Source organism: Miniopterus natalensis, chromosome 1 (genome assembly GCF_054644295.1).
Source record: "Miniopterus natalensis isolate mMinNat1 chromosome 1, mMinNat1.hap1, whole genome shotgun sequence".
NCBI classification, from domain to species: Eukaryota; Metazoa; Chordata; class Mammalia; order Chiroptera; family Miniopteridae; genus Miniopterus; species Miniopterus natalensis.
This window is the reverse complement of record NC_142081.1, coordinates 23872155-23887615: the sequence shown is the minus strand read 5'-3', so window position 1 is coordinate 23887615 and position 15461 is coordinate 23872155. Positions and strand designations below refer to the sequence as shown.

General features: G+C 43.2%; 1 protein-coding gene and 1 pseudogene across 2 annotated transcripts in view; one reads left to right on the top strand and one right to left on the bottom strand.

Moving 5' to 3' along the window:
- Positions 1-3356, top strand: part of LOC148094053 (disintegrin and metalloproteinase domain-containing protein 21-like) — a 36162-nt gene extending 32806 nt beyond the window's left edge. Inside the window, exons 2-3 of one of the 2 annotated variants that reach the window (XR_015714012.1) lie at positions 696-3157; positions 3249-3356. Coding sequence is in view for 1 of the 2 variants with exons in the window: in XM_087814008.1 (XP_087670134.1) it covers positions 847-3006 (2160 nt within the window). In the remaining variant the exon portion in view is untranslated. Of the gene's footprint in view, positions 1-695 lie in introns of both variants that reach the window. The other variant, XM_087814008.1, reaches the window with a different exon arrangement.
- Positions 3357-12641: 9285 nt separating this feature from the next.
- On the bottom strand, positions 12642-15091 carry LOC148094052 (disintegrin and metalloproteinase domain-containing protein 20-like; annotated as a pseudogene).
- Positions 15092-15461: the final 370 nt, after the last annotated feature.

Below are 15461 nucleotides of genomic sequence, written 5' to 3'. Positions count from 1 at the left end.
AAGAATAATAGGGAATGATTAATGGAAAAGTGAGAAAGGAAGGTTAAAAATTAGTGCAGTCAAATGTAGCAGGATGAATGGTTTGGAGATGACTTTGTGGGCTGTCTAGAATAGGAACCCAGGCTCTAGACCATGAGGTACATAGGAGTTCTGAGAATTGGATTTCTCTAGAGTGAGCTTTAGGGAAAGCAGTAAATTCTGCTGAAGCTCAAATTTAGTAAGGTAAGTAAATATGGGGAGCTCTATGAAGAAGTTCAGGATTCAGTTTGGCTCTCTTTCTCTCTCTCTCTCTCCCTCTTCCTTTGTCATCAAGAAAAGACAGCAGAAGTCAGAGGGGAAGCTGTACAGATGGATGATGTAGAGGGATTTGAATCAGGGTAAAGGAGTATTGATAGGAGTGAATTCAGAGTCCAGGAGATTGGTAGTAGTGGGTCAGGCATCTTCATTTCCATATCTCCTATGCAAGTCTAATCAGATTAAATGAAAACCCAGGTACCTGTCACCTAACTGCAACAGTTATCAACATATGGCCCATACTGTCTGATCTATAACCCTAACTTCCCACCCCCATTTATTGAAAGCAAATCCAGAGCATTTTCATGATTCATTAATCCTTTTTCATGACTTGATTCTTTCTCTCTCCCACTTTCCTTACCCAATCCCACCACCTTCCCCACCCTTCTTTTTATTTTCAGTTTCAGCACTGCAGCCCTGATGGCCAACTCTGCCAGGATTCAGATCCTTAAAGGTCAGCTCTATACAATGACCAGCTCAGAGGAAGGAGCCAGACCAACAGTGTCTCACACTTTTTTTCTGGACAGATGACTCCATAATGACAGCTCCATAATGGAGGCTGGTGAGGCCAGGGTGTCCATGAGAGTAGTTCTCCTGCTGCTGTGGCTTCGAGTGTCTCTATCCCCTTCTGGCCTCTCCCAGGCTAGGCTCTCCCAATGCCTCAGCTCCCCAGAAGTGGTGGTCCCCCTGAAGGTGCCCAGCAGGGGCAGAGATGCTAAGGCTCCGGGCTGGCTCTCCTACAGCCTTCAGTTTGGGGGCCAAAGACACATTGTCAACATGAGGGTCAAGCTCTTGGCTTCCAGACACCTACCAGTGTTCACCTCCACGGACCAGCATGTCCTCCAGGAGGATCAGCCTTTTGTTCTTGATGACTGCTACTATCATGGTTATGTGCAGGGTGTCCCCGAGTCCCTGGTTGCCCTCAGTACCTGTTCTGGAGGCTTTCGAGGAATGCTACAGATAAATGACCTTGCTTATGAAATCGAGTCAATAAGGCACTCTGCTACATTTGAACACCTGGTGTATAAGATAAACGCTAATGAGACACACTTCCCACCTATTCGATGTGGCTTAACAAAGAAGAATATAGCACACCAACAACTGGGATTTGAAGAGGCTGAGAAAACAACTCTGAAACAAAATTCTGATAACTGGTGGACGCACTCATGGTTTCTGGAGCTGGCTGTGGTGGTAGATCGAAATTTCTTTATTTATTCCCAAGGTAACTTCTCAAAGGTGCAGGAGGATATATTTCTTGTTATCAACATAGTGGACTCCATTTATCAGCAGTTGGGTACTTATGTGATTTTGGCTGGGATTGAGATTTGGAATCATGAAAATGTTTTCCCAATGACAAGCATAGAACAAGTTCTGGAGGATTTTGCTCAGTGGAAACAAATCAGTCTTTTGCGGCTACAGTATGATGCTGCACATATTTTCATTAAAAATTCACTTATACGTACACTTGGTATAGCCTATGTTGCAGGAATATGTCGTCCTCCTATTGACTGTGGAGTTAATAATTTCCAAGGAGACCCCTGGTCTCTTTTTGCCCTCACCGTGGCCCATGAGTTAGGCCATACTTTGGGCATGCAGCATGATGAAGAATTCTGTTTGTGTGGGCAAAGTGGTTGCATCATGAATGCTATCAGAGTGCCAGCAGAGAGATTCACCAACTGTAGTTATGCAGATTTTATGAAGACCACTTTAAACCAGGGATCATGTCTGCACAGTCCTCCAAGTCCAGGGGAAGTCCTTATGCTGAAGCGCTGTGGGAATGATGTAGTTGAAGGAGAAGAGGAATGTGACTGTGGATCTACAAAGCAGTGTGAACATCACTCCTGTTGTCTGCTGAACTGCACTCCGAGGCCTGGTGCTGCTTGTGCTTTTGGGCTGTGTTGCAAAGACTGCAAGTTCATGCCATCAGGGACTTTGTGCAGACAACAGATGGGTGAATGTGACCTTCCAGAGTGGTGCAATGGGACATTCCATCAGTGCCCAGAAGATGTATATGTGCAGGATGGGATTCCCTGTAGTGACGGTGCCTACTGCTATCAGAAGAGATGTAGTGGCCATGACAAACAGTGCAGGGAGATTTTTGGTGAAGGCGCAAAGAGTGCGTCTCAGAATTGCTATAAAGAAATCAACTCCCAGGGAAACCGTTTTGGCCACTGTGGTCTAACTGGCACAGCATACCTCAAATGTAATACGGCAGACATCCTCTGTGGGAGAGTTCAGTGTGAGAATGTGGGAGACATTCCCCACCTAAGAGATCACTCTACTTTGCAGCACACTCACATCAATGATGCCACCTGCTGGGGTATCAGTTATCATTTAGGGATGGACACACCTGACATGGGTGAAGTGAAAGATGGCACCGTGTGTGGTTCAAGAAAGATATGCATACACAAGAAGTGTGTCAGTCTCCCTCTCCTGTCACAAGTCTGCCTGCCTGAGACCTGCAACATGAAGGGAATCTGCAATAATAAACATCACTGCCACTGTGGCTATGGGTGGTCCCCGCCCTACTGCCTGTTCAGAGGCTATGGAGGTAGTGTTGACAGTGGCCCAGCATCTGCCAGAAAAGGAGTTTTCTTTCCACTAGTTATGATTCTTAGTGTGTCTCTTTTACTTCTACTGTTGACTACTGTATTTATGTATATTCAAAAACATTTTGGTCCCAAGGAGACGAAGGCTCATCCTTCAGATTAAGAAAATGCCTCTAATTTAATATCTTATGCATTATAAAGATTTAGTTTCTTGGAGTAGAAATGTTACATGCCTGAAGCACATTTCTAAGTTTACAGAAAAATGAAGAGACCTTCCTTTCAGTCAATATCAGAAACATTGCCATCAAGGAAAGGTAATTTCCAACATCTTCCTAACTACTGTTCATTGTGTAAGCACCAAGTAAAGCTCGTTTCCCTCTGAGTTGGTGCTCTTTGTGTTTCTAGAGTACACATATGACTCACAGGAAAGCCAGGAGACCGACATCTGAAGACCCATGGGTGAGTCTTGCCTCTCCATTTATTCCCAAAGTAATTTCTCAAAGGTACAGAGGATACATTTCTTGTCAGCATAGTGGATACCATTTTTCAGCAGTTGGGTACTTATGTGATTTTGATTGGGATTGGAATTTGGAATCGTGGAAATGTTTTCCCAGTGATAAGCACAGAACAAGTCAAGGCTGTAAGTTCATGCCATCAACAGAATTCTGTGGAAATCAGGTCAATGAATGTGACCTTCCAGAGAGGTGCAATGGGACATCATCCTTTCAGTGCCCAGAAGATGGATATGCACAGGACTGGATTCCCTGTAGTGGCAGTGCCTATTACTATCAAAAGAGATGTAATAAAGTTGGGAAAATTACTTAAAATTTCTAATATTCTGCTTCAGAATCTGAAAATGATGATTATAGTATCGCTTGTTCCACCCAAAGTCTTGGGTTTATTTGGTAACCAAAAGAAAGAAATTTTTGTTAAATTGTAAACAAATTGTTGTTTAATAAAAATTCCTGGCGCTGTACCCTCTCTGTTTTCTAGCCAAGTTTGTCTGCTCTTACTCTATGAGGGCAGGGTTGTTTTTATCTGTTTTGCACACTGTTTTATCCCAAAACATACAACAGTGCATAATACGCAATAAGGAACAATATAATTAATTGCATGAAATTAATTAGGAAAAGTAAAAATAAACTGTCCTTTTTTTAAAAAAAACCCATATTTTTATTGATTTCAGAGAGAGGAAGGGGGGGGAGAGAGAGAGAGAACCATCAATGATGAGAGAGTCACTGATCAGCTGCCTCCTGCACGCCCCCGACTGGGGATCGAGCCCGAAACCCGGGCATGTGCCCTGACTGGGAATCAAACCGCAATCTCCTGGATCCTCGGTCGATGCTCCACCGCTGAGCCACGTCCGGCCTGGCCTTTTGTCCTGTTTTTAAAACCACTGAAACTCCTACTCAAAACTGGGCCCTGAATATTTAAAATACTCTGTATTTACAATGCTCTTTGCTTCTAGTCCTCTCTTCTCAGTCTATTCAGTGTTTTTAGAAATCCTGTCTCTAGAAAATACATATCTAATCAGGCACCCTCTATATATGGTCCAGATAACTTCTAAATGACACTCTTTGTAAACTGAGTCAAACAGCATTCTTGATATCGTTTTCTATTATGTTTTGCACACTTGGCATCCTCTGGCTGTCTTCTGTTTTGAGTATACTTGGTTGTGTCATGTGTCTGCACATCTGTACATGTAATTCTCATTTCCAAAATGCTGTTTACCACCCTTCCCCACCCCCATCCCTTCCCGTGCCCTGGAAAACTCCAATTTTTCTCTCAATAGAGGTTAAACATCCTACCTTTAGAAAGGCATCTCCTTGTGAAATGTTATGTGTGTACTTCTGTCACTCTGTGGCCGTCCCTTTGAGGCGCTCTAGGAGCAGACCAGGAGAAAGCCTGACAGTGCACCAGCCGGGACAGAAAGAGGAGCAGCACATCTCGTGGAGCCACAGAACCAGGGATGCATGAACCAAGAATACAGTCTGATTAAACCTGGAGGAAGATCTACATGTGTTAAGTATATATGGCCATTTGGAGACAAATAGCAGCTGTTCCAATTTACTGATTGTCTTTTGAAGTTTTTTTTTGTTAAAAAGAAAAGTTAAATTTGATGATAGTCAAATTTATCAACCTAATATATTTACTGAGTTTTATATTTATATATTTTTATAATTTTGTAGAATTAACCTCCTACTACAAACATAAAGTCTTACGTACTATCTTCTTTGGATTCCCAAAAAAGTAGATGATAAGACCAGGATTTAGATGGGGTTAGTTTATTTGGAAGCACACAAAAAAGCATGTTACTGAGCAAGTTCCCACTGTGGACTACTGGGGCTATCCCACAGAAGAAGTCATGTGAAATACACCTCGGAATATTATTCCATGGTGCAGGAGAAAGCTGTCAGGAAAAGAAGTGAGGTACAACACTTAAAGCAGGAAACTGTCAGAGATGGATATTGTTTACTGCAGCTGCCAGTGAACACTGGTGGGACAAGGGGATGTAGGGTGGGGCCATCAGCATCTGCTGTATCCAGGTTCCCTAGAAAACAGATGCTAAGGCAAGGATTAAATGCAAATCTATCTTCTGTTATACTGGTGACAATTCCTAAATACACTAATGCCTTTCTACTTTACAGGAGTGTGCTTGGCCCATTCAGGAGCAGGCCGGAAGCAACTGTTAACCAATGAGAGATGTTTTGTGACTATGTCTCACAGCTCCCCCAGTCCTCATGGGATAATTGTGAGGTGTCTAACAGTGCCTCTCAGACAGGCCACAGTAGAATTGTGTCCTGGTTGCTCAAATGGTCACACTCACCCATTAATATATGCTTGAATTGCTTTTAACCCTTTCCTGTCTTAGTTTCCCACTCCTTCACCATGCACTCACATTTTGGGACAGTATCCCAGATAAACTGCTCACACTCAAATTCTTATCTCAGAGTCAAGGACAGTTGGTACCAGAAGTGTTCCTTAAAAGGCAGATCCATAGGAGGTGAGATTCTAGAATTGGACGGTTACTTGTCAGAAGGCTACTAGGACCCATAGTTATAGCCAGTGGATTTGTGACAACTGGTGTGCTGCAACATCAGAAACTAAGACTCTTACTTGTGGTGTGTTAAGATAAGGTACAGATGGAAGGGGTGCCCTCGCTTATACAATAGCTTTCATGTTTGAATTAGAAATATGAGAATTGGGAAGTTAGTTAACTGATGAAGAAGCCATGAATAAAGAAAAAGACAGGCTCAGGCCAAATAAGTTGGGCATGGTACAAAAGTCCTAAGACCTCTATGAGGAGAATCTCATTCTATAGACTGTGTTGAAAATAATACCCAAGGTTTGTCATAAATATGCAGATTTATAAAGATTACTGAATTTAGAGCTCTGGTATGTTTCCTATGTAAAAATCAGAGGTCCTATTAAGGAAGAAATGCTATCCTGAGATTCAGGATGAGGACATTTGAGTGGATGCACTTGAAAATTTGAATCCTGAGATTCTTATGAACTCCCTAGGCCAACAGAACTCACTCCTTACCCTTTGCTAGAAGAGAACAGCCTCTCATTGCCTGGATACCATGTTTCACCAAAGATTATACTAATCTTCCTAAAGATCTGTCCTTAACTTTCTCTCATTGCATCTAGACCAGTAACTAGGGTCAGTACAGTTCTTAGGATAAGAGGAAGTAGATCACTGGTCAAGAGAGCTCCGGGAGCTGGCTAATATATGCCATCAGAAGCCAGGAATATATAGAAACAGATCCTGAGGATACTGCTTCAGGAGAAATAGAATATAAGATTATACAAGGGAAAGCTTATAAATAAGGAGGTGCTCAGGATTTAACATTCTTGCAAAGATACCCAGAGCTGATCCTAATGTGCTGCATCTTTGAGGCTTGGAAATGTTGAACTATAATAGTTGAGGTGGAGATGCTAAAACTACTTTGGCAGAGAAGTGAATTTGGGGATCACAATATTCAGGGAAGGTGTTTTAGCATGGATTTCTTAGAAAAGGCCAGAGAAACCACCACTAACCCCATCACTCTGAAGGCCCTGGAGGAATGTCTTCACTCAAGCAGTAGGAAATGCACATCAAGCAGAGGAAAGCAGTCAGCATTGGGACCTCAACAGTGGCTGTCTCTGTAGGCCTGGGTTGATGACTCGACAGGATGCTTTAGAAATGGGCTCCCTAGGGTCAGTGAAGGTAATAAGATTCCAGAATACCAAAAAAAAAAAAAAAAAAAAAAAAAGGTGTTAGGGAGATTAAAGATGGCCGTGGACTGAGTGGAAGCTACACTGACACTCCCAGGATCAAACTGGAATTTGATTATATTTGAACAACTAAAATATAGAAAAACCACCCTGAATAATCAACTGCAACTGAAGACGAGCTGGAGAGCACCCTCATAACCCAGGAGGAAAAGTGGAGACCACATAGAGACTGGAAGGAAGTGTGGAGGCATGAGAGGGCTGGCTGGGCCCCCACAGGCAGCAGCTGAAGGCCCAGAGGGATATCTCAGCTGTGGGGGTTCCCAATGAGGACTCTGGGGCCTAAACCCCAGGCTGGGCTTCCCAGCTAAGAGCACCAGAACTGAGAAAGGTGCCGACATAACATCTGGCTGTGAAAAGCAGCCAGGTTTCTGTCTGCCAGGGAGAAACAGCTGGAAATGCAGGCACCCTCTTAAAGAGCCAACACACAAAGTTTCATGTGCAGCCACTCACCTTGGGCACCAACAAAGAGAGGGCAGAGGGGACTGGATCTGTGTGAGGAGAATCTAGGGTTGTGGATGCTGGAGATAGAGCTCAGAGGACACCCCTCTGGATTCCTGTGCCATTCCTCCAAACTGGAGAGGACATGTTTCACAGACAGACATTTATCTTCCAAGCAGCTTTTGCCTGAGGGGGAAGCAATTGGCCCACCCTGCTGGAAAACCTCTCTCCCTACCTGTGGAGTTTGTATAGCCTGAGGCTCATTAAGAGAATCAGATTAATCAGCCTGCAGGCAGAGGCAGACCTCAGAGTGCTTTAAGTCTCTGCCTGATCTGCTTCTGGACCCAGGCCTTGGAAAAGCAGACTCTGATGTGCATCTTGGTCCTGTCCAAACGCACCCAGCCCCAACAGAGGGGATCTCAAGCTGTGGGTTGTTATAGCTCCAAACAGGGTACTCAAGGCCAGTCACAAACAGCGTCTGACATTGGCCTGCACCAGAGGCCCTCCAAAAAGACTGAGAGTCCTAGCAGGCCTACCTAATATATAGAAACAAACCCGAATAGGCAGCCAAAATGGGGAGACAAAAAAGAAAAAAAAAAAGCCCCAAAGGAAAGAACAAGAGAAGTCTCCAGAAAAAGAGCTAAATGAAATGGAGAAAGCAATCTCTCAGATATAGAGTTCAGAATACTGATTGTAAAGATGCTCAATAGCATGAAAAAAAGATATGGAAACTATGAAAAATGACCAGTCAGGAATGAAGAAGGACATAGCAGAAATAAAGAATACATTGGAAGAAATAAATAGCAGATTAGAGGAAGCTGAGGATCAAATCAGCGAATTAGAAGAAGGTAGAAAAAAAATCAGAGATCCAAAAAGAAAAAAACAATTAAAAAACAGGAGGACAGTCTAAGGGAGCTGTGGGACAACATGAAACATAACAATATTCGCATCACAGGAATGCCAGGAGAAGTCGAAAGTAAGCAAGGGTTAGAGAACCTGTTTGAAGAAATAATGGCAGAAAACTTCCCTAACCTGGTGAAGGAAAAAGTCACACAAGTTCAGCAGGCACAGAGAGTCCCAAACAAAAAGAATTCAGAGAGGCCCAAGCCCAGACACATCATAATTAAAATGCAAGAATTGAAGAAAAAAAGAGAATCTTAAAGGCAACAAGAGAAAAGCAATCCGTTACCTACGAAGGAGCTCCCACAGGCTGTCGGCTGACTTCTCATCAGGGACTCTACAGGCCAGAAGGGAAGGGCATGAAGTATTCAAGGTAATGCAAAATAAGGATCTGAAACCAAGACTATCTATCCAGCAAGGCTATCATTCAAACTAGATGGTGAAATAAAGAGCTTCCCAGACAAAAAAAGGCTAAAGGAGTTTATCACCAGCAAACCAGCATTGCAGGAAATGTTAAAGGGACTGCTGTAATAAGAAGAAATAGAGAAACATAGGCATAAAGAATTAGAATGGCAATAAATAAGGACCTATCAGTAGTAACCTTAAGGACGTTAAGGGAGAGATCAACAGCAATACAGTCATAGTTGGGGACTTTAACACCCCACTGACTTCACTGGATAGATCTTCCAGACAAAAGGTCAACACAGAAACAGTGACTGTAAATGGCGCACTAGATCCGATGGATTTAATTGATATTTACAGAACATTTCACCCCAAAGCTGCAGAATATACATTCCTCTCAAATGCACATGGGTTACTCTCAAAGATAAACCACGTTAGGACACAAAACAAGTCTCTACAAGTTCAAGAAAACTGAAATCATATCAAGCATCTCAAATCACAAGGGCATGAAATTAGAAATCAACTACAGTAAAATCACTCAAAAACATTCAAACACATGGAGGCTAAATAGCATGTTATTAAACAATGAATGGGTTACCAATAAGATCAAGAAAGAAAGAAAACCACCTTCCTGGAAACAAATGAAAGTGAACACACAGCCATCCAAAATCTATGGGACACAGCGAAAGCAGTCCTAAGAGGGAAGTTCATAGCACTGCAGGCCTACCTCAAAAGGCAAGAAAAATTTTCAGCAAACTATCCAACCCTACAACTTAAAGAGTTAGAAAGCTCCCCTGTGAAACCATCCTGACCAGGGCTTCTGTTTGCTGGGAGTTTTTTTTTATTGCTGCTTCGATTTCATCAGTTGTTATTGGCCTATTCAGGTTTTCTGATTCTTCCTGATTCAGTTTTACATGATCTCACTCATATGTGGAATCTAATAAACAAAACAGACTGAGGAACAAAATAGATCCAGGGACATAGAAGCATGGAACAGACTAATGAATCTCAGTGGGAAGGTGGGGTGGGGGAGTGGTTGGGAGAGATTAATCAAAGAACTTATATGCATATATGCATAACCCATGGACACAGACAATAGTGTGGTGAAGTCTTGGGGGGGGGGGGGCGGCAGATGCGGGGTGGAGGAGACCGGGGGAGGGGATATCTGTAATACTTTCAATAATAAAGATAAATTAAAAAAAAATTTTTTTTAAAAAGGTGTTCGTCCTTAACTATTAGAAACAAGGTGGGTATAATTACTGTAATGGGCCCTGACCTAAGTATATCTGAGGCCATGTCTAATAGAGTTTGGCTCTCCTAGGGATGATATAGGAAGGCAGGCAATGAAGGCATTTATTGCATTATACAACAAAAAAAGATTCAAAAAGTGGTGATCAGCATATTGATGCCAACTTCTGCAATGGGTATCTCAACCAATTTTCAAATCCTGAGATCAGTCTTTGACCCATTGCCAACTGAAGGAAAAACCAGGTACCTTTAGGAAGCACCCTGCAATGTCACCACAAATATATGCAATGAACATCCCTTACCTTGTTTCCCCAACTGGACCTTGTTTCCCAAAGGGACTTGCTCCCCAAATGGACACACATGTACCAGAGTAACTACACAATGGCGAAAGGGGAATACTCGGATCTTTTGAAGACTATCAAATGCAAGGTCTGACCTGACAGAGATACCACAGAATCCAAAATGCCTCATGAAGGAGACCATGTTAAATAAAATCCTGATCCAAGGGCATCTCACAGTGGGTCCGATAGGTCCATGAACCCACTCTGTGGTAATTTCCCTGGCTCCTGAGTAAATAAATTCAGAAGATGACGGGACCCTCAAAATGGTTCTTTCACCTGTGAAGTCAGAGTTATGGTAGCAAAGACCAAGTGAGAAGCCTTAAATATTTCCTCCATACCCACCTATCTCCATAGTAAGACAGAAACACTAACACATCATGAGTGAGACAGCAGAGATTAGTGAGGCCACTTAACAGTTGCAGGTGGTGATCCACATCCATTCCCATTTAATTCAATAGTATTTCTGCGGCAAAGAATCAAATGGGTCTTGGTGAGTGATGGTAAATTACCATAAACTTAGCAGCTCCGATCATGGATACTGTGCTGGATATAGTAACTTCACTAGAAGAGATCAAGAAAACAACAATCTAACTGTAAAGGAACACAGGCACATAGAAAATTGATCAAGAACAAAATTGAGAAGGCACAGTATCAGGAAGGAAAGAATAAGGAGACATAATTAGAGACATAAATATGAAAAGATATTAGGAACACTTCATGCTAATAACTTTGAGGAAAATACGAAAACAGGAGAAATGCCTTGAAAAACATAATTCACCAAAATTGACACAAAGAATTAAAAAACTGAATAGTTCTACCTCTGTTAAAGGGATTGAATCTGAAACCATAGGTTCACAAAGGATTTCAACAGTTAATTCTTCCAAATATTTTTGAGAAAACAAAGTATTGGATTGTCAGGAATCAGAGGTCTTGCCCTCATTAAACTTTGTAACTTCAAGGAAACAATCATATGGAACAGGCAGTGAAGGTGAGGTCCAGAACCACCAATACCTACATTTCATCTAAAACTAGGGTATGAAGGCCCTGCCATTGCATCCCAAAGCAAGAAAAATATGACAGGAAATATTTGGTCCACAGTGCTCATCCAAGTTGGCCAAGGTTTGTTTAGGCCTACAAAATAATTCAGTTTCTCTGTCTGTAAAACTGGCTTCATCACAGAATGCTTTCCTTTCCAGGTGTTCATTCCTAATAAACACCTTAGACACTAAAACTCCAACTGAGTGTCTGCTTCTGGAGAACTTAAACTATCACAATGGAGTAATTACTGATAAAGTACCAAATAGCCCTAGGGCCAGGGGAACAAAGAAAAGAAGTTGAGCTTATTAGAGTACTCATGATTAAAGGAGATCCTCTGCAGAGCAGGGACCAAGGCCCTTTAAGGAGGGCAAGTGACCAGCTAGTGCTCATGCTTCAGGAACTCAGAGGAGAATCACCCTGCTAACCCCAGAGCTGCAACTCAGATCTCTGAAGGTGTCAGTGGCTAACTGGTGCTGGTACTTCTAAGGAAGAATGAAGGTGGTTCTAACAAATCCAACAAAACTGGAACCCCAAACCAAGCATAGCTACCAGAGTGAATGGTCCCAGCCAAAATGACACTAAGTGTAACTTTTAGCACACAGGGGATTAAACTCTCTTCTCCCCTCATCTTTCATTCCAGGCTACTTCTCTGCCCCCTTTTGGCATAGCTACCTGGAAGAGTGCTGGCAAAACAGAAATGGGGTATATAGTGGCACATCCCAGACATTACATCTTACAGAACAAAGGTGGGAGAAGGTTTAGATCTGATAAACATCAGCTTCAAAATGTGTCTTTGCTGTTCTTCTGCTCAAGGTACATAAAGAGACGACTTCCACGGAGCATCTGAGATCTTGGTCCCCAGCATGTTCTCAATTTGGCTCAAATAAATTCTTTTTCAAAAGTCTTTTTATAGATTTTAGGGAGGAAATGAGAGAGAGAGAAACATCGATGTGAGAGAGAGACATTGATCAGCTGCCTCCTGCATGCCCCGTACTGGGGATCCGAGCCCACAACCCAGGCATGTGCCCTGACTGGGAATTGAACCAGTGACTTTTCAGTGCACAGGACAACACTCAACAAATTGAGCCACATCAGCCAGGGTTCAAATAAATTCTTATAAAAATTCTTTAAAAAAAAAAAAAGAGATACATGATTGCCAGAAATAATAAACTTTTAATATTGCTTGAAACACTGAAGAGGAAGTTAAGAACATGCTAGGAATCCTTCAGTATAACATGATCCAGACATGAGAGATCCTTAAATTTTGCTTTAAATAGTAGACATGTTTCTCTACTATTAAAAAAATGAGATTTTTAAAATGAAGCAGGAGCTTTACTGTTCCTTCTCTTCCTCCTTTATCTCCTCTTCCTCCTTTACCTCTTCTCTATTTTTCCTTTTATGTTTCTTACAAAGCACAAGGAAGCGATACAAAAAGAAAGCAAACAAAGGACCAAGGCACAATAACGACACGTAAGCCAACTTTGCCTCTGGTCCTTGGTTCTTAGGAGGTGGGCCGCTATCATCACTACCTCCATTGCCCTTGTGCGTGCAGTTGGGAGGTGCCCACCCACGGTTGCAGTGGCAATGCTGTTTATTATTGCAGACCCCATTCATGTGGCAGGTCTCACACCGACAGTGCTGTGGCAGATGGACCATACTGACACACTTCTGGTAGATGCCCATCTTTTCTGGACCACACACTGTGCCATCTTTCACTCGACCAATATCAGGTATGGACATCCCCAAATGATAATCAATACCCCAGCAAGTGGTGTCACTGAACTGACCCTGAAGTCCTGTAGCATGTTCTACCAGATTAGGAATAACTGACATGTTCTCACACTGAACTCTCCCACAGAGGATGTCTGCGGTATTACATTTGAGGTATGCCATGCCAGTTAGACCACAGTGGCCAAAACGGTTTCCCTGGGAGTTGATTTCTTTACAGCAATTCTGAGACGCACTCTTTGCGCCTTCACCAAAAATCTCCCTGCACTGTTTGTCACGGCCATTACATCTCTTTTGCTAGCAGTAGGCACCGTCACTACAGGGAATCCCATCCTGCACATATACATCTTCTGGGCACTGATGGAATGCCCCATTGCACCACTCTGGAAGGTCACATTCACCCATCTGTTGTCTGCACAAAGTCCCTGATGGCATGAACTTGCAGTCTTTGCAACACAGCCCAAAAGCACAAGCAGCACCAGGCCTCGGAGTGCAGTTCAGCAGACAACAGGGGTGATGTTCACACTGCTTTGTAGGTCCACAGTCACACTCCTCTCTCTCTTCAACAACTACGTTCCCACAATACTGTAACCTGAAAACATTCCCTGGATATGGAGGAGGGTAAATATACATGCCTTTACTCATAGTGTGGTCCCAATAGTAGGCACAACTGCAGTTGCTGAATTTAGTTGTCCCCTGCACGGTAGGAGCCATTATGCACCACTGGGAAGCACACACACACACACACCATTCAGTGTCGTGCTGATTACCCAAATTATGACCAAGCTCATGGGACACAGTAATGGCAAAAGAATACAGACTGTTGCCTTGGAATATACCAATTCCACAATTAAAAGGATGCTGGCATAGTCCTCCAATGTAGGCAATACCAAGCTTTCTGCCAAAATATTTTTTTATGAAAAGACGGGCATCATCATGTCGCAGTCAGGCATCAAGTTGGAGAAGCTTCCAGGAAGCAGAGTCTTCCAGCATCTGAACTATGTCATCGGTGGGAATTTGGTTTCCTTTATCCCAGACCTCAATTCCAGTCAAAATTACATCAACCTTGAAAGGCTGATAGAAGATACCCAATATATTGACAACATCAAGTACTTAACGCTGCACTAGTGACACATTACTTTCAGAGAAAAGGTATCGGAAATGGTCCACAACCACTACCAGCTCAAGATATCGCAAGTGAGTCCACCAGCCCACATAAGAACTTTGCATCAGAGTGGACCTATAAAACTCTCGCAACTCCAATTGGCGTGCTATTTTCTCTTCTGTTAAGCCCCATCTCATAGGTGGGAGCTGTATATCATCACTATCTATCTTATACACCAGGTGTTCAAATGTGGCAGAAAACCTAATTGACTCGATTCCATAAGCAAGGTCACTTATCTGTAGCATTCCTCGAAAGCCTCCAGAACAGGTACTGAGGGCAACCAGGGACTCGGGACACCCTGCACATAACCATGATAGTAGCAGTCATCAGGAACAAAAGGCTGATCCTCCTGGAGGACATGCTGGTCCGTGGAGGTGAACACTGGTAGGTGTCTGGAAGCCAAGAGCTTCTTGACCCTCATGTTGACAATGTGTCTTTGGCCCCCAAACTGAAGGCTGTAGGAGAGCCAGCCCGGAGCCTTAGCATCTCTGCCCCTGCTGGGCACCTTCAAGGGGATCACAACTTCTCGGGAGGAGAAGCGCTGGGAGGGGCTGGCCTGAGAGTGGCCAGAAATGGACAGACACTCCCCAAACCACAGCAGCAGAAGACTGACCTTGATGTGCATCGGGGCCTCACCCGCTGCCATTATGGAACTATCATTATGGAGCCACCTGTCCATGGTAGAGGAGAGGGCCGGGCATGAGGCGCTGCTGGTACAGTTTCTCCCTTTGAGCTGCTCAGGGTGCAGGGCTGACCTTTACAGATCTGTCTTGGAAGAGCTGGACCATCAGAGCTGCAGTGCTCGAAGTTGAAAACAGAGCTAAAGAGCGGTGGGTAGGGTAGGAGGGTGGGGGAGAGGGGGAGAGAGAAGAAAGTGGCGTAAAAAGTGATTCTTCAAATGGGACAAGGCTTGAATCAGTAAAATACCCGAGGTTGCTCTTATACATATGTAAGGGGAGGAGGTGGCAAAAAGGTAGGATTCCAGAAAAACAGATGAAGGAGATTTATCAGGTGGATTATAGTTGAACCTGTATGGGCGATACATAAAGTTTCCTTACAGACTATTCTCTAAACATGTAA